Source organism: Ictalurus punctatus, chromosome 16, assembly GCF_001660625.3.
Source record: "Ictalurus punctatus breed USDA103 chromosome 16, Coco_2.0, whole genome shotgun sequence".
Classification (NCBI taxonomy): Eukaryota; Metazoa; Chordata; class Actinopteri; order Siluriformes; family Ictaluridae; genus Ictalurus; species Ictalurus punctatus.
The window spans coordinates 15,522,301-15,546,457 of NC_030431.2; the positions used below are offsets into that span (position 1 = coordinate 15,522,301).

The 24,157-nt window shown below is 39.1% G+C and overlaps 2 protein-coding genes across 2 annotated transcripts; both read left to right on the top strand.

Annotated features, from left to right (window-relative positions):
* The first annotated feature begins 404 nt into the window (after positions 1-404).
* On the top strand, positions 405-4,971 carry si:dkey-175g6.2 (trichohyalin). Its single transcript, XM_017488434.3, has 2 exons — positions 405-661; positions 1,760-4,971. The coding sequence occupies exon 2, from the start codon at positions 1,813-1,815 to the stop codon at positions 3,658-3,660; it is 1,848 nt and encodes a 615-aa protein (XP_017343923.1). The 5' UTR covers positions 405-661; positions 1,760-1,812; the 3' UTR covers positions 3,661-4,971.
* Positions 4,972-15,201: 10,230 nt separating this feature from the next.
* slc25a1a (solute carrier family 25 member 1a) lies at positions 15,202-21,235 on the top strand. The gene is made up of 9 exons (XM_017488337.3): positions 15,202-15,587; positions 16,818-16,925; positions 17,135-17,234; positions 17,352-17,490; positions 17,781-17,865; positions 18,465-18,569; positions 18,679-18,794; positions 18,896-18,969; positions 20,705-21,235. The coding sequence occupies exons 1-9, from the start codon at positions 15,332-15,334 to the stop codon at positions 20,817-20,819; spliced, it is 1,098 nt and encodes a 365-aa protein (XP_017343826.1). The 5' UTR covers positions 15,202-15,331; the 3' UTR covers positions 20,820-21,235.
* The last annotated feature ends 2,922 nt before the right edge of the window (positions 21,236-24,157 follow it).

Consider the following 24,157-nt stretch of genomic DNA (forward strand, 5'->3'; position numbering starts at 1 on the left):
TACCGAACTCATCCAGAAGAGCTGCGTCTTTGCACCAAATAGGAGTTTCACATCATTTAGACCCGCATCTTCAATTAACCTCCCAATTAAATAGGCCCACGCATCATTTATCGCCATTCTGCTTCCCAACGCACGTCACTTAATGAATAAAAGCGATTTGAGAACTTGATTTAACCGAGAATATGCTTCTGATTTCCAAGCACGGTGCTCTCCGTTCTTAATGGAGAGAGTTGCTTCATTCATGCCGTTTCCGTTCATTCATCAGAGCAGCGTAACGTACCCTCTGAGTTCAAACGAGACACGAAATTCTTATCAATGAAGGGGGTGACGTCAAAGGCGGCGCGCGCTGACTCGCTGGTCACGTGGGCCCACGCGCCTGTACTTATCGGCGCTGAGCTGTCCGCGGTCCTGATAAAAAAAATCACGCGCCACACTGACGTACAACAACCAATAACAGCTTTTTACATGTGCAAACAAGAGTGAATCGTAAACGAAATATCAGTCTGGGCCTGGAAAAGAAAACTTTTTCTTCTTCTGCTTCTTCTTCTTCTTCTTAGTTTCGAATTAAAAAAGGACTGAGATCTTCGAGCTTCATTCGTTAGACCCGAAGAGGCACAGAGCGCTTCTGAGTTGCAGCTGCATTTTGCGTGGGTGATCGCAGGTGAGTGGCGTTTCTACGCTTTTATTATTCTTTCCAGTGCACGTTAAAAGACATACACAGTTAAACCGTAGTATGGGAATGGGAATTAGGTCTCGGAAAAACGTTTTATATTGACAGCGCCCACTCATCTGAGTGAAAATTGTCAGCCGAAGAGCTGGTTTCCAGGACACAGACTTTAAAAAAAAATAACAGAAAAAACCCCCCAGTGGATATTCAGCATTCATAGCTTCATATAGAAGTCTAATGTAATCTAAGATCGGACTTTTTACAGAATAATACGGTTTCAGGATTTCATTCTGATAAGTAATTCTGATAAGTACCTGAGCTTCAGCAGTAGTCCTATTATTCCAACTATGTCTATAGAAAACGAAACAAATTAAACGGGTGTCTGTGATGGACTTATCTAGAATATGACTGTGATTAAATAGCTTATAGAGACGCGGAATCGCACCCAGTAGCTTCATATCTCCATAACGACACCATACTGACGCTGTGGTAATAACCCGTCTCGCACTGATGTGTGAACTGCATTTTAAAGTTGCGTTCTGGCTAAGAAAGACTCGCTTCTTATAAGCAAGGAAATTCGCCTTATTATCGGTCTTAAGGATCTGTTATCTGTTTTACTGGAATGCCGTAGTCAGTCTGTGAATCCTATGAATTCGGATACCTGCCAATTAACAAATAAAGACTACAATGGGCATGTGAATGAGTCGTTTTTTATTTATTTTTATTTTGGTATAGTACTACATATACGTTGGTATACTAAAAAAATGAGCAGAAATTCTTATACAAGTGTATTTTTAATTATATCTATCTATCTATCTATCTATCTATCTATCTATCTATCTATATATATATATATATATATATATATATATATATATATATATATATATATATGGAAACTGCTGCCACATAATATAATCTTTACATCATATAAGCTTTATGGGAGATTTGTGTTAGTGTTAGTGGTGATATGGTGAGGAGCTCACAAATGCTTTAGTCGGGGAATGTATTGTATAGGGGGTTGTGTGTCATACGGTGTATTGCATGAACGATACCAGAATTGACTCGTTTTGTTTTGTGTGTCTCTGCAAGGTACTCACCCTGTCCCCTCTCCCCCAGCCCCATCTGGTCTGCTCTGCAAGGACATGACCTGCTGCCATCCTCCCTCCACTACTCTCCTGTTAGTCCTGCTCAGCATTGCTCCACAGCTACCTGCTGCTGCCCCAGTGCTTACTGAAAGCCCTCTCACGGGCACCAGCAATGAGACACTCTGGCTGGTGCACGAAGAACCAGCCACAGCAGCTGGAGCGGTCAGGACACACAGGAAAGTGGAAGCCATCCTCCAGACTCCACTGGGACAGGGCCGCTTTACAGACATAGACTCTGCCAGGGCGCTGGTGTCTGTGTTGTTAGAGGCTCTTGATCATCCAGCTACAGAAGAGAATGGAAACCTGGTAGAGACAGCGGAGTACATGAAGAAGGAGCCATGGAAGGAGCTGGAGATGTGGATGGATCAGGAGGACCAGAGAAACCCTGAGCAAAGCGTGGGTGAAGAGGAGAATATAGAGATACCGCAGTCTGGAGTGACTAAGGTGATGCAAGGAGTGGAGAAGGGAGGAGAAGAAAAGGTAGGATTAACAGACCCATGGGTTTCAGATGAGGAGAAGAAGAATAGAAATGGTGAAAAGAAGTTTGAGGAAAAGGAAGGGCTTCTACAGAGTTGGCTCAGTAAGAAAACAGAGGTCCCATCCCATATCATCACCTCACTACAACGTAAAACCAGGGGCTATTTTCAAAACATTGACCTTGGGCTCCAGGACAATGAGATCCTCCCACCTCTGAAGGGCTACAAAGCTTATAACCAGCAGCTGGCCTTGGCCAGCAAAAAGCTCAAGTGGCAGGAAGAGAGAGAGAGAAACCCCTCCCAGCTTGACCGAAACTTCATGGATGATTTTGACTTCATAGAAGAGGAGGAGGAGGTTCTTCCCCGTGAAGAAGAAGAGGCAAGAGCCCGAGCTGAGCAAGAAGAGGTGCAGAGACAGGAGGCAGAGGCACAAGAGGCAAGAGAGGAAGAGCAGAGACTTGCAGATATCGCCTCTGACATGCTTCTGGAATACATGGGGAGGAAACAAAAAACAGCCTCTTATATGAAAGACAGGAAGAATGCTTTATTGCTCAACAATGTGGCTGAGGATAAACGGTCTAACGAAGTGGAGGACAGTGATGATGATGAAATGGACCCAGAGACAATTGACAAGCTGATCGAAATCTCTAGTAAACTGCACCTACCTGCTGATGATGTAGTCGAGATCATCACAGATGTGGAAGAGAAGAAGAAGAGGAAGGACCCACCCCCCAACAATACCCCCCGTTTCCGGCCTTTAGTCCCACTCAAAGCCAAACCAAGAGCTCCCCTTTACCAATACCCTAAGTCCCCAAAGAAATCCTCTTACAAGAGTAACCCATATACAAAGTGGTACAAGGAGAAAAGTAAACCCAAGTTCAACAAGCAGGACTACTGGTTTAAGCCAGAGAAGCAGTTATTAGCATATCCTTCCTTTCCCTACTATCAGAAGCCATATCGAGCCTATTACCCTGTCTATTTTCCATCTCCTAAACCACGCTTCTATACAAATCCTGCGCTCTCCTTTGACTACAACTTTGGAGACCCTATTGGTTATGGCTTTAAGCCTCCCAAACGTAGGTACAAAGACAGAGCCAAGGGGAGGGAGCGAAACAGGGTGCAAGGGGCCCGCCGGCCCCAAAATATCTATCCTTTAGCAGACACAGTCATTTCTAACTACATCCTTCCTCATCCCCGAACTTACCAGACGCTCCCCGTGCCCAAAGCCCGTTCTCCTCCAAGTGCAGTGGCACCTGGCTATTATTACCACCCAGACTATGCGTATGATGAGCCAGAGCCTGTGCCAGATAGTGACGATGAGCTGGAGAACTTCATTGAGAAGATTTACTACAATCGCAGGTTGTTCTAGATAGTTATCTATCTGTGGGAAAGACCTGTGATAAACCATAGCGATGAAAAAGAGTGAGGAGAACAAAGAGAAAAATGGAGTGAGTGAGGGAGTGAGGTTAAGGGCTGAGGAAAGACTAATTCTGTGTTACTTCTCCACTCTTGTTTTTTAAAACATTCCAGGTTAGGTCAGAAAAGCGATGTTAATGAGGTACTGGACCCTCTATGTGTGTTTGCATTCTGTTCCTCTCGCAGTTTACATTTTCATTTGGTGAGAGAACTTACGGGTGAATTTGACAGGATTCATTCAGGTATGGTTTTACTCTTGCATGTCAAAACATTTTAGGTGCCAATTGCAAGAGACCCATGTTTACACAAAGATTACTTTTGATGCTTGATTAATTAACGTGATTTTAAAAAAGGGTCTCAGCTTGGGGCTGAATTCTTGACTCACTAGTGAAATTATTACTGACCCATCTTTTTCATAGGCCATGTTTAGTTATTATTATCAGTAGTCTTTTTGTCTTAATATGGCTCTATTTAATTCATGTGCATGCAGGTCTTGCACCCTTGAAAATAATAACTTTATGTGAAACAAAAACAAATATCCACCACAAACTTGAAAGCAAATCTTCCACTCTGTTTAAATAAATGCAAAATGGTGGGCGTCTTTAATGGATGGGATGTCCTAGGACGGTAGTTTTTTCAGTGTTCTTTCACCTTGCCAATGATTTCCTCTATGCCTCACAAACATTTTTAAAACGCCTTTATTACTATTTATGGGTTGCCTCTAGCATTCTATCAACACATTGTATCTTTGTCTTGAGGGTCAGAAGAAAGCTGTATATATTATGTCTATTCAAAAGAAGTTTTAAAACACTTGAAAAGTCTTGAGAAATGAACTGAGGTTGAAACGTCTGCACGTCTATCTGTATTTGCATCTTAAAAAAACAGAAAAAAAAAATTACAGGGGAACTTGCCTCTTTGAAAAACTGTGGTTATTTAAAAAAATATACAAAAAACCTTAAGAAAGAAATCTTTGTTTCCACAAGTGAATCAGTCTTGTGAAAGGAATTTGTTGTTGATGTCACCTTCCAGATTGTAAGTTGTACAGTGTGAAATAAACAAGTGTGTGCAATGTGTAAATAACAGCATGTTGATTACTAGTTTTGCTATATGAAAAAAATAAAAGCCACTATTTTATTAAAGATCGTTTTTTTAAAATGCCTTATTGGAGAGCGTTTGATTAGTCATCCAGAATAATGTGCCGTTTAAGCCTTTCAAGTGCACTGTTTCATTTTACATTCGACAAAAGTGGACTTTGACTAACAGATTGTACGGTGTAGCATTGTTCCTTTTCACCTGCCTGTAACATTGACAATATATAAAAGTTGGAACTGTCGCCTAAAGCCTGGTATGATGCATTTATCAGCTAATGGATGTGAACGTGAAATCTATTTGCAAAAAAGTCAAAGTAACCCTAGAAAACTATAAGCTTCAAACCAATATATGAAATATATAAAACAAGTGTTCTATATAAAAGCCTCATTTAAAAGATAAAGCATTAGCGAAGGTTGGTTGATTCTCCATTTTGAGCAATAGGCTGATCGGAAAATTAAGGTTTTCCACATTCTTGCATTTGCAGATGCACACGTACATGCAAGAATACATAGCAAACCCCTTACAACTCAATAAATCACATACCATTGAAAAATAATCCTCCATTTTCTCCAGCCAATTGACTATGATGGCATTCAATGAAACGAGGAGACATGAAGGAGTATATATGAAAGAGTCATTCACAATAGTAGAGAGAGAGAGACTGGAATGTAAAAAGGCTATTGATGTGACAGGAATAACTATGGAGACACAATGAAACCAAGGAGGGGGGAGTGCAGAGAAGGAGAGAGAGAGAGAGAGAGAGAGAGAGAGAGAGAGAGAGATGGGGAAAAAGGGTGTGAGAGAGAGAGCGATGGGGAAGGGGAAAAAGGGAGTAGAGAGAGAGAAAGAGAGAGAGAGAGAGAGCTGCAGTGATTAATGAGTCACATGATTGATGGGTGAGTCATCTACTGCCATGCACCACTGCAGAACCTCAAGCATTAAGATTTATACCCATACACTGGACACAAACACCTGCACATGCACTCACCCTTGCTAGACAAAATAGCCATTGCCCTAAGGTAGGACCTCAAGCATTAGTGTATGGCAACATGCATTTACCATATATGCACACGAACACAGACATGCAGGACTTGAAAGCCAAACCCAGTACGAACGAATGCTCTCTAATTAAACGCAGACAATTTACCACAAACGAATAATTTTGACCTCTGAATGGACACAGTTTGCGCAAATGGGACATCCACTGTCATAATGAAGTGTGCATAATATTCATAAATTATGCAACCACCAACTGGTCAAAAACTATCTACATTTGATTTGTCATGATGCACAATCAGTGTTAATTATGGGGGGGGGGGGGGGGGGGGGACGCAAAAAGATACCAATATTCTAGGGTCTCTCAAAATTTTCAAGATTTTCAAGCAGAGCTGATCAAAAGCCCAGTTTTCAAGATTAAAAGCTGATTATCGAGCTAATGCCCCACTCCGAAATTAGTTCGTTGCCAGGAGTGGCGGTCCAGCAGCAAATTAAACAATTCATGTACTGATAATAACAAAAACTTGGATTATGAGACCAGTGAGTCAATCAGCTTCAGAAACACAGTACTTCAGGACATGCTGTGATGTTCTAGAGGAACTTGATCAGTGAACAGAGGAAAGTGTCCTTTTTCAGCCATGGTAAAAGTGTCATAGGCACTTATAACCACTCTGCGCATCTACTTAACATTTTCACTGCAGCATGAAACAAAATAGCCTTTTACTGTACACCAATACAATGCAACGGTAATAAAACATGGACACCCATGCTGTACATGTATCAGCTATCACATGCAAACTGCTTTTAATGTAAACAGTGGCTCCACCCATGTCAAATTTTGTTGTGTCCACCCAGTAACGACTATACGCGTACACATACACACACACACACATGCACGCACACACACACACACACACACACACACAAACAAAGAGGCTTGTATGCCTGCTCAAAATCAAGCCCTCAGAAATGTAGTCTAAGGCAATGACGGCAGAGGCACAGATACTTCAGATATAAAAAAACGGATGGATAATTACACTGAGTCATACGCAGTGCTGGAAGCCGCTCTGATGATGCACTCCTCCGAGCCGACCAACCAGTGCACGACAGAGGTTCAAAAAATGGCCAAAACACTCTCCACTTAAACTTTCCAAGTGACTAAAATACATCTTGCGCACTGCCTATATTCCCCCTGATTAGTAATAATTGAGCCAATTTGTTTAGAGCTCCGTGAGATCATATTGCTGTTCACTTGATCCTCTTTTATATTCCAAACCTGCATGATGATAATTGCAGTATAATGATCATCTCCCCTGCCTGTGCAGGAGCTGCCGCTGCTCAGATTGTCTTCATGATGCTCTCGGAGCTGCCTTACAGAGGTAAACAGGTTGTTTTGCAAATTCAGATCAGGACATCCTGTGTGCTCGGAATAATACTGACATTCGAAAATGTGTTTGTGCCATCAGGCGCTGATGTCTAGCAACGTGTTTTTTTGTGTCGAGACACAGCATACATGCATGCAGTATTATCCAGTGCTTTGTGTTTACACTTGTCAGATACTGACAAAAGCTTGTAGAGAATGGCAACACACTGCTGGAGGCCAGTCATGTTTCAATAATGCTGTAATTATACCAAGACATGGAACATTTAACTATAGCTGCAGTAAGTGTCAAGCCCAGATTGTTATATGATTAATTTGCCTGCTAAAAGCTCATTTCTAATTGGGAGAAGTAAAAAGTGTTGTGAAGGATGTGCGCACATACACACACACACACACACACACACACACACACACACACACACACTTTTTTCTTCCTCAAGCCCACTCTGTGTGCATTCACAGCCAAATCATTACCATCGCTGTTAGAAACACCTGCAAAAATGTTAATAGAGAAAACAGTGGAGCGAAGCAACAGCATTACCACTTAATCCTACGTTCCAAACGGGTGCTGTTTGTGCCAGAGGCAAAGCTGAAAAAGCGAAGAGGAAAAGGTGAAGAGGGTGAGAAATTGATGAAGTGAGAGAGAAAGGCAGGGAGGCAGTAAAAGAGAGAATGGGGGTGAAGCTTTGAGTGACTCACCCTGTGTAAGTGCGCATCGAACAGCTCCATAAACTGCTGGACCACCTCCACATTAATGAGCTCACTGCACAGTCATAAGCACTTACATTCACTCTCGGCCTCCACTGCACCATTTCCACGCTAGAAAAATGCACACGCGTGAATACACACATATACAGTACACTGACAGAAACATACAGTACATATACTCAGAAAAAAAGAAACATCGCTTTTTCAAGAGACAGTATTTGCACCTGTATATTGCAGACTGTATATGCACCTGTGGAACAGTCCTTAAGACATTAAGAGTTTACAGGCGGTAGGCAGTTAAGGTCACTGTTACAATAACTTAGGACACTAAAGACACCTTTCTACTGACTCTGAAAAACACCAGGAAAAAATGTCTAGTGTTCCTGCTCACCTGCGTGAACATGCCATAGGCCTACAGCATGGAAGCATGAAGACTGCAGATATGGCCAGAGCAATAAACTGCAATGTCTGTAATGTAAGATGCCTAAGACAGTGCTACAGGGAGACAGGAAGGACAGCTGATCGTCCTTGCAGTGGAAAATTACATGTAACCATGTGTCCCCCCCAGACATGATGGAGAACTTGCAAATGTCATGGTGGAAGAGTGGAGTAACATCTCACAGCAAGAACTGACAAATCTGGTGCCGTCCATGAGGATGAGATGCACTGTAGTACTTAAAGCAGCTGGTGGACACATCAGATACTGACTGTTACTTTTAATGTTGATTCATTATTCATTATTCATCAAATGTCTGTGAAACTGAAATTCAAAAAACTGACATTCAACTGAAAATGCAAGTTAGAATGATTTCTCCAGTCTCAAAATTATTCAACACCCTGAATCGAATCCATCATAACAGCAATAATATGCAAAACAGGTGTTGTCTCAAGCACATCTGATACAACTAATCAAGGGCTTCATTAGTTGCACCAGTTGTGCTTGAGCTGGTGACAAGAGGCACTGAGGTTTCAGTGAGCACAGTAAGGCGCATACTAAACGCTGAAGGTTTCCATGCCAGAACTCCAAGATGTACACCTCTACTGACCCAAAAGCACAAGAAAATTCGCTCAAAATCATATAAAAAAAGCCACAGAAGTTTTGGGATCCTGTTCTGTGGACCGATGAAACAAAACTGGAACTTTTCATCATGATGGATCAGCGGTATGTCTGGAGGAAGAAGAATGAAGAAAAAATACTCTCTCCACAGTCAAGCATGGTGGTGGATCGGTGATGCTGTGGAGCTGCTTTGCATCCTCTGGCACTGGAAACCTGCAGCGTGTGGAAGGCAAGATGGATTCATTGAAGTATCAGGAAATCCTAGGAGAAAACTTCATGCCGTCTGTGAGGAAGCTGAAGCTTGGGTGTCATTGGACCTTCCAACAGGACAATGATCCCAAGCATACCTCCAATTCCACCAAGGCTTGTTTGCAGAAGAAGTCCTGGAAGATTCTACAGGGCCATCAAAGTCACCTGACTTGAACCCCATAGAAAATCTCTGCTGGGATTTGAAGAAGGTGGTTGCAGCACGCAAACCCAAGAATATTACTGAACTCGAGACCATTGCTCATGAGGAACAGGCTAAGATTCCTCAGGACCGCTGCCAGAAGCTATGCATCTCATTTGCAGCAGGTCATAACAGCAAAAGGGTGCTTTACTAAGTACTAAAGATGCTTGCCATGAAGGGGTTGAATAATATTAACTGGAGAAATCATTATAAGTTGCATTTTCAGTTGAATTTGGGGAAAGCACATTCGTTGTGTTGAACTATTTCAATTGATTTTGTTTGATTTGTTCATTGCAAACAGCTGAAATTCTGTAAATTTTGACAATAAACCTGATTTGCAATGGGGGTTGAATCATTTTGTTTGTAACTGTATATGGCTTAATCAATAAACATGCTGAGGAATGTTGATGAGAAATTTGTCTGAAAATTAATGTCATACTCATAAGTAATTGCAAAGAAGTGCACTATTTATTCTGATGCTATTCTGATGTGGGTGCTAATACAGTAAATAAACCTGTTTGTCAAACTGAGGTCGTGTTTAATAACAGTATTACACTTGTTACTGACAAGGTGTGCTGACAAAGTCACAGTGTGACACTAAAGCTGGCCTTCGCTTACTCTTTACAGCAAATCTACTTGTGAGCCATTCGGACTCATCCATTATTAAACTGTCAGAGTTTCCGTTTCGTGGAAAGCGAGAAGACGGAGAAAAACAAACAGCAGTGTGCTGCCACAGGAGCAGTGTTTGGTGACTGGGCAGACGACGTGCATGAGGTGAGTAGCCAGGTGTTAATGACAGATATAAGGGCATGCAGGGCTCATGATAAGAGCAGCCTTTTTAGATTTTATGTTTCACAGTATGATTCATTGCTGTAAACAGGAAATGGATTTTGTAATGCTAATATCTGATTAACTGACTAATGTAAAGCCTTATTATTATTTATTTATTTATTTATTTATTTATTTATTTTACAATATAAACATTACTTCTAAAACAAACAGTGAGACAAAGACAGACGGTTCAAATTTTCTCCAAAACATTCTAGCAGATCATTATTAGATCAGATCAATGATCTAGCATGATCATTCTAGGACTGTACTAGTATCGGCTTGTACTGCATCACTTTACCGTCATCTGTCACTTTATATCTCATTTTCTCTTTCACTTATTTTCTCTTCACAGAGCTCCAGTGAAGGTGAGAGATTAAAACAAGCTGAGCTTCAGATACTGGAACAGGCGTCTGAACCTCAGGAATGATCTGAAATGTCTCAGGAAAAACTTTCAGTTGGAGAACAATTTCAAGAACAGTCAGGACTTAAGGACCAGTCTCAAGGACTGCCTGCAGTTGGAGAACAGCTTCGAGAACAGGCAGAACTGAAGAAACAGCCTACAGGCACAGAGAGTATGTATATTCCTATTATTATTATTAATATTATTATTATTATTATTAGTAGTAGTAGTAGTAGTAGTAGTAGCAGCAGCCTTTAGGATTTAGTCCCTATGTTGCCTTATTATGTCTTATACATTTTAATTGAAATTAAATAATACATGATCTTTACAAAGATGTGCCCAGTCTAAACGCTACTTTCAAAATACTGGTTTTGTTTTTGTTAAAATTACTCAGGCATGGAGCTCTGTTGGTACTGCATGAAATCTCACTCTCTGGCAGAGCTCAACACACCACAGGTACATTGGTTTATCAGTGCTCATGTCTTGTGGTGCAGTTCATTAGATAGGAAACTGATCTGACCTTCTGTCTTTTCTGTCGCTATCATTCAGGGTTGGGTTTCACATTCTTATCCTGACTTTCGTCTCTTGTATCAACCATTTCAGTCTCTTGTATCAACCATTTCAGTAAGCTGTAAATTATGTATCTGAGATAGCTGTATATAAGCCTGTGTTTTTCTGCTGCACATGTCCTCTAGATGGTGCTGTCTTTTCAATATTTAGTTGCAGCTGGAGTTGGAGAACAAGGCTTTAATGCCTCCCTATGGTGGAGATTGTTTGAGCTATCAGCAAGACCCCAGGCCTCATTTTGGAGTGGCACGCTCCTCACGCTCCACATCTTTCCCTCTATGGGGCAGTGAGGGACACAGAGAGATGAAGAGGGAGGCTGATGAGGATGATATGAACTCTATCAGCAACTGCCCACATTGCCATCTGGGACTTCCTCTTGATACACTGCGCTGGCATGCGGTAAACACAAAGACACGTTTTCAGAGGTCCAAGGAAATACAACCCCAATTCTGAAAAAGTTGGGACAGTATGGAAAATGCTAATAAAAACAAAGAGAAGTGATTTGTAAAATACACTTTGACTTGTGTTTAAACAAAAAACATATAAAGACAAGTTATTTGATGTTTTACCTCATCAACTGCACAACATTCATGTTTTTTGAAGGTAAACGTTTATTTTGAAATTGATGCTTGCAACACATTCCAAAAAAGTTGGTCTAATCATAGTATATAAGGAGTCTCCAAAAAAGGCCTAGTCCTTCAAGAGCAAGGATGGGTCGAGGATCGCCAATCTGCCAACAGATGCGTCAGCGAATAATCCAACACTTTGAGAACAACATTCCCCAAAGACAAATCGGCATTTCAAATTTTGGGCATTTCACAATCTACAGTGCACAATATAATTAAAGGATTCAAGTAATCCGGTAAAATCTCGGTGCACAAAGGGCAAGGCCAAAAACCACTACTGAATGCGTGTGATCTCCGATCCCTCAAACGTCACCGTCTTAAAAACCATCATTAGTCTGTAATGGATATCCTGACATGGGCTCGGGAATACTTTGGTAAACCTCTGTTAGTCAACACCATTCGCCGCTGCATCCACAGATACAAGTTAAGGTTTTACTATGCAAAGCAGAAGCCATACATCAACACTGTCCAGAAGCACTTCCGACTTCTCTGGGCTCGGTCTCACCTGAGATGGACAGTAGCACAGTGGAATCGTGTTTTGTGGTCTAACAAGTCAACATTTCTAATAGTTTTTGGACAAAAAAACAGTCGTGTTCTCCGGGCCAAAGAGGAAAAGGACCATCCAAGATGTTATCAGAGTCAGGTCCAAAAGCCAGCGTCTGTCATGGTATGGGGGTGTGTCAGTGCCCATGGCATGGGTAACTTGCACATATGTGAGGGCACCATTAATGCAGAAAGATATGCACACATTTTGCGCATTATCTGCGATGGACTGGCACCCTGTCCAGGGTGTACCCCGCCTTGTGCCCGATGCTTCCTGGGATAGGCTCCAGGTTCCCCGTGACCCTGAAAAGGAGTAAGCGGTAGAAGATGTATGGATGGATGGATGAAGCGCAAAATAAGGCAACGAAGCCCCCATACAGTTGTGCAGCTGAAGAAATGCATAATGGATGAATGGGGGAAAATTCCGCATGCTAAAATTAACAAACTGGTGTCTTCAATCCTCAAAAGCTTAATAAGTGTTATTAAAAGAAAAGGTGATGTTACACAGTGGTAAACAGTCAACTGTCCCAACTTTTTTGGAGTGTATTGCAGTCATCAGATTTGAAATGTGTCCATATTTTCAAAAATGAATTTAATTCACAAAGTAAAACATCAAATAATGTGTTAATAATGTGTTTTCAATATAGTACAGGGTGAATTGACTTTTTTTTTGTTGTTGTTTTTTTGCATTTTCCATACTGCCCCAACTTTTTCAGAATTGGGGTTGTAACAATGTAGTAAGAAAGAGACAATAATAGAAGGGAAACTGCACCAAAGTGCAGTAATATACCATGTAATAAACCATTACCTCTATCTATTATCCATGTACAACAATGTTGCTTTAATTATTTAATTGTTATAATTGGTATAATCTAAAATGTTATAAAAACATGAGTTCAGAGATTTTGTTTCTTTTTTTCTTCACAGGAAAAATGTCTGTTATTTGAAGGCCACAGGAATGACATATGAATTAAAATGTCAAACAGTGAGAGCGGTCAGGTTTATACTTTGTTATACTAGATCAAAAACAAAATAAGCTCATTACATACTGATTGGCATTTCACTCCTGAATCATGTTTCCAGAAGAGGCTCCGGATAAACAACTCCAGAATTGTGGTCCCCCTTGGTGAAGATTAAAAAAAAGTTTATGAAAAATCTCACACTGAAATATGAGAGATATATAACCTTTAATTAGTGTAATAGGTGTTGAATGTTACATGCACTGGTAGACTTTTCACTGCTTTTTTTTCTTACAGTAATATACTGGCAAAACTATTGCCAGCATGTTACTGTAACTAGTCTTTTACCACGTCTGCTATATTTACAGAATATCTGTATTAATATATGCATGTTTACTGTATTCAGGATGTATTTAAGTTCTATGGTAATACAGTTAAAGCTGTAACTTGCTTACCATTCTGTAGAGGTTTGCTGTTTTTCTATTACTGTTATTAATTTATGTCTGAAAAGCTATATGCAATTCCCGCAATCCCCTGTAAGCCATTACTGTCAAAAAATTGTTGAATTGTTGTTCGTTGAGCCTATATTTTGCTTAAATGTTTCTTTACAATGTCAATACATATGAATAAGTGTGTGAATGTCTGTGTGCATGGTGCCCTGAGACAGACGGGCATCCCACTTGGGGTGAATTATCCAGCCATGCATGCAGTGTTCCTAGGACTGGCTCCAGATCCTCAACAACCCTGATCAGGATAAAGCAGTTACTGAAGATTAATGAATGGATGAATTTAATAATCTTATAACTCAGCAGGAGAACAACAGATGCAGTACAAAAGAATCGAAAGAAGAAACACACAGTGTGAGGAGTCAGAGTCAGACCATTCACTTTTCCTCCATGAGTCAGCCAGTGCTTGCTGAGACGAGAGGTTTGGTCTGACTCATCACACTGCGAGTTTCTCACATTTAAAAGTGTACTAGCACGTTGGACAGCTCACATTTTCATAAGCACTAGAAATCTTGTTTCATATTTATGTACGGGGAGTGCTGTTTTCCTGTAGGACATGTGGTTAGAAGACCACAGTAGATGGTGAAGAACGTTGCAGCTTCAGCTTACTTCTTTCACCTCCTCCACCCATCAGAGTCAAATGACATGTCACCTTATAAAACCAGATATACGCTTCTTTTTCTCCTCCTGCAGTACACCTCTTTAGTACTTCACCAACTCTCATGTCTGTAACCCTGAGCAAACAGTAATATTTAATCAGTTCAATCCATTTTCTCTCATGGTGCTCTGCAGTTTACTCTTAATTCCCCCAAGGACTGAAAAACGTCGACATGAGCAGTGGATAGGAGAAGTTTGAAAACCATTAGGTAGAAATGTTTATTAAATTTAATATGTTGAAAGTGTGAACTCTTATATATAGTGTTATATATAGTAGAATAATAAAATTACAAAATTGAAAAGGAAAAACTTACAATTGTAATATGTTTAAATATTTTACATATTGCAAATTAGGTGTGCAAATTGTAGGTCGTGCAAAATATGATGTGAGTGAATGTACGATAAATTTAATAACATGTAATAACCCATAATCTTGATTGGTTAATAGGTGACTAAATTGCCCTTTTATGAACATCATGACAGCGCAAACACTGCGCAGAACAATGCTGTTTGACATGCATGAAAATGCGCTGCGCTCTATGTGTGTTAAGTTAACCACAACATGCCAGAAATCTGCAGATACAAAGCCTAACACCATTGGATAATAGAGCTTATTCATATTAAGTAGGCGGAATATTTGTATAAAATAAACAAGCCACACGTATAGACCAATGAGAGTGCCAGTCGTGTGACACGTATTTTAATATTCATGAGTGTCCCACCACCAGCCCCCCCCAGTGGTGCGCCAATGTGATTGTGTTGGCTTTGTCTCATTGGGCAGGACGCACATTGTCGGGTGTTATATCCCGTAAAAGCGCAGTGGTCCGTTCATTTTTTATTTGCGCTCAGGAAGATGTCGTCTCTGTACAAGCCGTTCAGTGTTTCCGATGGGCCGTGTAAAGATGCGATATGGAGACGCGGATGCAAATCTGTGCAGCATCCCGCAGCGCTGAGCTCCGCGCCGTCACCACTACCACCGCCGGCAGGTTTGTGTGTCATAGCGCGCAGTTTCACCCCAATTCACAATGTGTGCGAAGGAAAACGGCGTTTTGCTGCTGCTGCAACGAGCGGGAGGAAAATCACTCACCCAGGAAAGGCAATTCTCGCAGGTAAATGTTTGAGTCGGTGCAGGTTTTTATTTTTACAGACTGGCTGTTGCGTTGGTCGCTAGCCAAGCTGCAGCTAGTTGTTTATTTATTTATTTATTTATTTATTTATTTATTTTTATAGCTCACCGCAACACCCGGGGCGCAGAACTGACTCAAATGTCCCTGTAAACATTCACAAGAGAATATTCTAGTAAACTCTACAAACGCCTCGTACTGTTTTACTTCACGTTAAGATATTAACACTTGCTCAAGAACTAACTAATGACACCGCTAGTGCGCTATCCATGACCTGTCCTGCACTGCTTTAGCTAGCGAGCGAGCTGGCTAATATTAGCCCTCTGTTGTCATCTTCAGCGTTATGTCAACATGTTTAGTGTTAGCATGGCGGATATCACTGTTATATAACCTACTGAGGAAAACAATAACAACTTCTATTTACGTGCGTTCACTTCAATAAGTAGTTTAATAAGTTATACGGTGTGTTGCAGAAGTATTCACCCCCCTTTGTACTTTTCCCACATTTTGTAATGTTATAAACCGGAAATAGAATTAATTGGGATTTTTTATGTCGTTATTTTTGACATAATAACCCATAATATCGAAAAGGGAATTAGAATAGGTTACAAAACTACTTTATTTACTTACAATTTTTTTTTTTTATAAAAAAAGTAAAAATTCTGATTTATAAGTATTCACTTTCTAAATTAGTGCCAGTTGAAAAGAATGGCGGCACCTGTGTGCGATTAGTGTCACGTGATCTCTATCAATACACCTGATTATAGAAGGCCAAACATACAGTACCTAAAGAACCAGCATCATGAAGAGCAAGAAACTATCAAAACAGGTCCAGGACAACGTTATGGAAAAGTGCTAGTCAGGATTTGGATTTTAATTTTTTTTTAAATCCTGCAGAGAAACCATTATACATTATTTAAAAACTGGAAAGAATATGGCACATTCGTGACTCCACTAAAAGTCAGATAAGCAAGCAAGCAAGCAAAAAAATGTATAGTAATATTTAACCTGGCCTCTACAATTTTCACCCTAAAATTATTTAACTTCTCTCTACCACAACATATGGGGATTACCAAAGACAAGAATGACCTTATTGTGGAAAGAGAAAAGAATGGAAAGTGCCTGAACAACTGCCGATACAGTGCCATCTGACAATATCTCATACTGTGCAGAAATTAAGTTAGAATATTTAAAGTTGATCTTTTATGTACATAGGTGGCATTGCAGGAGGTATTGAGATCTGCATCACCTTCCCGACAGAGTATGTGAAGACTCAGCTGCAGCTGGATGAGCGGGCAAATCCACCTCGTTATCGAGGGATAGGTGAGGGGAAAACTGTCTCTCTTAGCATATTGCTACAACCTTGGTTAGGAATAGACTTGCCCGAAACAACTGGACACTCATTTAATATTTAAAATAAATAAATAAATAAAATTTCTGAACTAAAATCAGCAGTGCAATATTAGACTGGGGTATTGGTGGCAATCTGTGAAATTGAGGATTAAAAAATGTGTGAATGTGTGTGTGCTTAGGGGACTGTGTGAAGCTGACTGTTCAGTATCACGGTTTCAGAGGGCTGTACAGAGGCCTGAGTTCACTACTCTATGGCTCCATCCCAAAGTCTGCAATTCGGTAAGAGAAGCAACGTGAAATGCCTCCTAAATTGCTTGCATTGTCCTTTCTTTTAACCTGTTGTTAAAAGATTAAAAGTTATTAAAGTTGTAACCCATCTGCTTATTTTGATGACAGGTTTGGCACGTTTGAGGTCCTGAGCAACCCGATGAGAGATGATACTGGTCGCCTTGATAACACTCGCAGCTTGCTGTGTGGCCTGGGAGCGGGAATCGCTGAAGCAGTGCTAGTGGTCTGTCCAATGGAAACACTCAAGGTTGGAGGAATGAACACGTCTGTTTCATTTGAACAGAAGTAACATCCTTTTTTTTTTTTCTTTCTTCAAAATCCTCTACAACACCACCTTGTTATTCCAAGAATTAATTTGTATTGTATTTATTTGAAATCATTAATTGTAATTATTTCACATTGTCTAATCATTACAGAATTGCATGATGCAATGTATTATGGGAAACATTTTTGGAGGAAATGTACATTTTAGAATAAACTAAAATAAAATGAAAAGGAAGAACTTGCCCTAATTCAAGGGATTTGGTGCTGTCCCAGGTGAAGTTAATCCATGACCAGTGCTCTCTTCGTCCACGGTACAGAGGCTTCTTCCATGGCGTGCGGGAAATAATTCGTGATCAGGGTAAATGTCAGACAAGTTTTAATGCTATGTGTAATAGTTCGCGTTTTGTTTTTTCATTAATGTCTTTGTGTACAGACAATATGCGGCATAAACAAAAAAGGTAATAATTGCACTTACATAGAAAAAAGAAAAACGCGTTAAAAGAAAAAATTATGAATGAAAAATTAACTGCAAATATGTGACTAATCTGATTCTGATATGTAATGTCCTACCATGAACTGTAGTTGGGTTCAGTGCTCAGTCCTTGTTTTCCCTTCAAGTTAGCTGCTACTTAGAAATACACAGCCAGGTGTCATTTAAAAAAACAAAAACAAAAAAAAAAAAAAAAAAAAAAAACCCCCAATCTCCATATTATTACTGTCGCACATCTGTTCATTTTATATGTATCCAATCTATCACCATTACGGAGGTTCTAAAAGCTTTGAATTTGAATAAATCTGCTGTGTGTTCTCAAAAAGCTCATGTATTTTGGAAAATAAATGTGCTCTCTTAACCCTACAAACTGTTCCATGTAGACACTCTGGCAGAATAATATGTTAAAATATCTGTTATAGTATTTGAAATTTATGGTATAACGCACTGATCTGCTTTACTGGCAGGGGTTCGTGGTACGTACCAAGGGCTGACCGCTACAGTACTGAAACAGGGGAGCAATCAAGCTATACGCTTTTATGTCATGAACCTTCTGCGCAATTGGTATAAAGGTAAGAGATTGAACCCAATTGTAGTCTCAAAATGATTCACCGGAATATCAAGGGATTGTGAGGATCAGAGAAGGAAACAATAGGATGAGGCTCTTGCTGTCGTCTCCAGGTGATGACCTTACACGTGAGATACATCCCCTGGTCACGGCTATATTTGGGGCGACTGCAGGTGCAGCAAGTGTCTTTGGAAACACACCTTTGGATGTGGTGAAGACCAGGATGCAGGTACAGCCATCACTGATAATGGACCATCTTTAAGATCAAAATGAGTCTTTTCAGCCTATTGCCTCGCTATCATGTAACTTTTTTTTTTTTTTCTGTTGTAGGGTCTGGAAGCCCATCGTTATAAGAACACGCTAGACTGTGCTTTCCAGATACTAAAGAATGAAGGCCCACAAGCGTATGTATATTTAGTTTTTCTTTCCCTTTTTTTTGCACTTTTCCCTTGTCATCTAGACATTTTTGCTCATATTGAAATTTAATCTCATAATGAACAACTTGTTATACTGTTGAATTCTCAAATCTGATTGATCAGATGGAAGAAGGTAACTCATTTTCTACAACAGCAGGTCTGATATTAGTACCGGCTGTAATTCAAATCACAGGTTTTAATTAATGCAGACTTTCTAATACATTATTGTTTCTATAGTAACAATGAATTTTACAGTTGTATGGTGAATTCTCCACATAATCCAAGTCTAATAACACACCATATTTTTAATTGAGGTTCTTTTAGCATCAAAAAGCATATACTCCTTCGTGGTCATGCTTTCTGTAAGTACACATGCAGTACCGTGCAAAAATTTTAGGATATTATAATTATTTTATTTGTTTTTTGTACAAACTTATTATAGATTTTTTTTTTTAATGTTATTTTATGACTTCGACATTATTGAGTCAGTACAAAAACGTTAGATTCCTAAACATTAGTTTTTTAGCACAAAACTAAATGTTCCAGAAAAATGTTTGTATGTCAGTAAAGAAAGCAGTGTATTAAGTGGTAAGAGACACTTTTCAGACAAAGACACAATGAAGGCTGCTGGATTTTGCTGCAAAAATAAGAAGCGAGTGTAACAGTCAAAGTCTCCAGAAGAACCGTGACTGGTTCTGCAAGATGCTCAATAAAATTTACAGCTCATTTCCTTATAAAACTGCACTAATTCTACCGGAGACGATTTTTATTTTTTGGTCACACCAAATATTGACTTTCATTTACTACTGTTTACTGCTCTTTACAGTATTTTTAAAAAAAATTTATTTATTGATTAAATGTAAACATTCAATTTCATTATGTTTGAAAGCCTCTTTGCTCTACAGCATTTCTTTGCATGTGCCTAAAACTTTTGCATAGTACTGTATGTTTATTTCACATTTTATGGATGGAATCTCCAGTGTCAAAGATATTTGTAATGGTGAGTAGGTTTTCCAACCACGTTGGAGTCTTCACGGCAGGGGACTTTGTGCTTTCCATGTTTCAGTGTTGTATTTTAAAAGGTTAACTTTTCACATGGAGCAGCACTTTATCTGATAAATAAAAGGCTTGTTAGTCTTTGGAATCGAGATTCCCTTCAGTGTCCTCAGACATCATTCATGTCACTTCTGTTTTTTTTTTTTTGTTTGTTTTTTTAATTGCGTGTTAGCTTTCCAGCTTTTGCAAACACTTTTTTTTTTTTTTTTTTTTTTTTTTTTTTTTTTTTTTTTTTTTATTATTTTTTTTTATCTTATGTAATCACAATTAATGTGGGTTTTTTTTTTTTTTTTTTTTTTTTTTTTTGGAGTAAGTAATTTTTCCAATGTGTTGGATTCCTCCACTTGAATAGTGTAAGGGGTAGTGATATTAGTACAGGGCATAGCGATGATATTTGACATGTTGAATGTTGCAGCGTATTGTATAACGGGTTCCCAACTATCATGCTGGAGCCCAGTGTGCTGCAGTTTTAAGTTTTCTCTGTCTACAACACATACAGTGCATGTAAGGTCTGGTGATTAGCTTACATGTTGGATCAAAACTTAAAGACTATGTTGGGCTAGAGTCGAGAGCCCATAGTGTATAACTGTCCAGTAGCAAATGCATATTCTCTACGTCTTTCCATTCACCATTCCAGCTTGGTAACCCAGCTTTCTCTGTGCTGCAGGTTCTACAAAGGCACGGTTCCTCGGCTGGGCCGGGTGTGTCTGGATGTCGCCATTGTCTTTGTCTTGTACGAGGAGGTTGTAAAGCTTCTGAACAAAGTCTGGCCGACAGACTGAGGACGTTAACAACTTTCTCTGTAGAGAACGATGACTAATGTAGACACAGTTGTCGGTGTCACTCAAATGATAAGGCTAAGTGTTACACTGATCCCTGGCTGAGTGCACTGGGTTAGGCAGCCATGTGTATATGAGGGAGGGTGGAGAATTAAGCTCACAAGTGGTGTTCTGATGCACAGTGTGTTCCTAATGTTTGTCTAGCACATACATGCAAAGAGTATTAAGTTGTACCTTCTCACTTGATGCAAAACCATGCAACTGTGTTCACTCGCAACTTGTTACTCGTGCTAATCCACTTGTGTGGCAAAGCGCACAATTCCCTCGTTCTCAATTTAACCAACTTGTATAGTTCTTAAATTTTTCTATTAACTGCACTGAAATATGTTTAACAAAATAAAGGAAATGGTTGAGATGTAGATGATTGTTTTGTGCGAGTATTTCCTTATTGTTCAAGAACTGGAATTTTGTGTCCGATTTCTAAATTAGTGCCTTACCTATTGCTAAAGCAGACTAAAGCACTTTGGAAGGCCGGTAAAAACGAGCTGTTCAACTCCAGCCCTGACTCATCACATTGTAAAGAAGAGAAGGAAACTAGAGATTTTCTTGGCTTTAGCTCCAACAGCTGGGTGTGAGGCTTACGTTCATGTCTATTCTTTACCTTATCTGGGTTGATGATAATATCTGTTAAAATTAAAACATCTGTTTTTGTGTAACTAGGTTTAGTGTAGTTTGTGTTTTGTGTAGATCTCCAGGAACAAGGTTGGTGACCATTGATGGTCTGTGACAGAGACCGGGAATTTGATTAGTATGTCTGTAGTACTCCCTCTCCCTACTCTGGCAAGAGCGGTAAGTCTGTTCGGCCTGATGGTGGCACTATAGTACAATATTTTAAGTATATTCATTTGTAGTTTCTTTATTGTTCTATGTAACTTGGCAAGAACTTTGTACCATTTTCTAAGGATCCCGAGACCCTACATATTGCTGCTTGTGGCTATATTTGAATTTTGTTATAGAAAGAATAAGAGTAAATTTATTTATTACTGCTTAGACCAGTGTTTTCCCAACCGGGCTTCCGTCTGATGAGAGCAGGGGTGAGGTGTAAAAATCCTTCAGAGATTTCTAAAATGCTAAAATGTGAATGAAACATTTAGTATGTATGATATTTCAGACATCAAATTTTGTTTTACAGAAATAAGACACATGCATAATAATAAAAAGTAATTTATCTATATATAAAATAAAGTCCTTCGCTGACCTGTCAGCAGCACGTCAGTGTGCGTGTGATTCATCTTAATAATTAGCGTGTGTGTGTGTGTGTGTGTGTGTGTGTGTGTGTGTGTGTGTGTGTAAAAGAATATTGACAGATTTCTTAAAAGACAACCTCCAGATGCTTCTGGAGCATCAACTTCATCCTCTTGTAGCTAAAGCCTTGTTTATACTTCCGCCTCGACCTACACTGGCTGCACGCGCACCTTCCCAAACAGGCGAGGCGTTTATACTTGACGCGCTCGAGGCTGTAACAGTCTTTGAAACGAAAGGGGCGACTCTGAGTAATCGTCCTATAAACCAACAGGAAATATCTGAGAGAATAAGTAGTTTGTCGGAACAACCATAGCAGCGTTTACAAACAAGGTGTCTCGCGTGGAGTTGCTGAATGCTAAGGAGGAATTGTTTGTTGTTGACAACAACAAATTGTTTGTTTTCAGTAAACTTCACTTCAAAGAATCATATAAGTATCATATAAAACCCAGTAAAAAAAACACATCACATTACAAAATATAGCTATAAATATGAGCTATAAATAGCTATAAATATAAAACTAAATTGAACAACCTACATTTTAAAAATTAATTTCATTAAGATTATTAAACCTGAATCTTTACTTTCATTACATAGACTTATTTATTGTAGGCTCATTTTGTAAATGTTAGCAATTATTGTAGATGTAAGCAAAAAGTGGGAGCTTCCTGCAAATGTCACTTCTCACATTTAGCAAATCAGATGATTATGTTCTCCCATCAGTGTAAATGTCTCTTTATGTATTGAGAAAGATATGTATAAAGTAGGGCTGCACGATTATGGCCAAAATGATAATCACGATTATTTTGATCAATACTGAGATCACAATTATTTATCACGATTATTCATTGATTTTAAGGACATATTTTTACTGCACTTTCACATTTAAATAAACAGACCACTGCTTTCACCTCCATGTCGTGCTAAATTCTGCTGATGTACAAATCTTTGCATCAAATTAGACTTGTCCTTAAAGTGCATCATCTTGTAGAAGCAAAATATTAATAAAATTGTACCCAAAATATAGGATAATTAAAAATAAAAATACCATCAACCAAATGAAAATATGCGACCAAATATAACAATATTGAGTGAGAAGGCGGGAGAGGGCAGGGCTCTACGGTACCAATTTCTTTTAGGAGCACTTGTGTAATTACAAAAAATTTAGGTGCACAGTCAAAGATTTAGGAGCATGGTGGAAGTTTAGTTTTTAAAATTTTTTTAGAGAGATGATAATGAGAAAACTTGCGCTTGTCAATTATGGCAGAATTTAGGAACATAGTGTGAGCCATGACAAATTAATTTACCTTCTGATAAACTAAATTTTATATTTTCAGTTAATCTCGCAGGCTGTATGCTAAAAACAACAACCATTAACCTGTTCCACCTTGTAAACAAGTACAAAAACCTCAGTGTTCAGTGTTTGAAGTCTGCTCCTCTTAAAAATATATAAAGCTACACTATTAGACATTTTCCGCTGTCATGGTTCTGGGCTGGAGTCAGTTCTCAAACTACTGTGTATATTGTGTATATATCTGAATAATCTCATATAGGATGTGATTGGGTGAGCTCATTTATTCACCAGATGCAAAGCGCTTTAGTTTAATGGTGTTCATTACTGATGCTCCGATCAGGATTTTTACGACGGAAACTGATCCAGAAACCAATCGCTTTTTTGTTTAAGCTTTAATCAGGAGGTCTGTCATAAACAGTTAAATGTAAGCTCTCTGCTCATGGTCACTGTTAATTGAATTAAAATAATAGCAATGAGAAGTACTGTTAGTTAATTGATAAATAAACAAGCATAAAATATTCATTTTTAAATATTTATTCTTAAACAATCAAGAGTCCTTATTAAAAGTAGACTAACACAAGCAGGAAAAAGAAGGCAAATAGCCTACTAAACTTAATATGAAATTGATATTGAATGCAACCCATAGTAATTAAACATTATTTCATTTGTCATTTTAATTTTTTAAATTTATTATAATATCCATTTTTTTTTATATTAAATGATTTATTTATAACTAAGCACATTT

Excerpts from the sequence above, each read along its gene's own strand:
- slc25a1a (XM_017488337.3), top strand. The coding sequence starts at position 15,332 with ATGTCGTCTCTGTACAAGCCGTTCAGTGTTTCCGATGGGCCGTGTAAA. Across the intron at positions 17,866-18,464 it reads GGAAATAATTCGTGATCAGG|GGGTTCGTGGTACGTACCAA; the intron begins GTAAATGTCAGA and ends CTTTACTGGCAG. Across the intron at positions 18,795-18,895 it reads TGGTGAAGACCAGGATGCAG|GGTCTGGAAGCCCATCGTTA; the intron begins GTACAGCCATCA and ends TTTCTGTTGTAG.
- si:dkey-175g6.2 (XM_017488434.3), top strand. The coding sequence starts at position 1,813 with ATGACCTGCTGCCATCCTCCCTCCACTACTCTCCTGTTAGTCCTGCTC.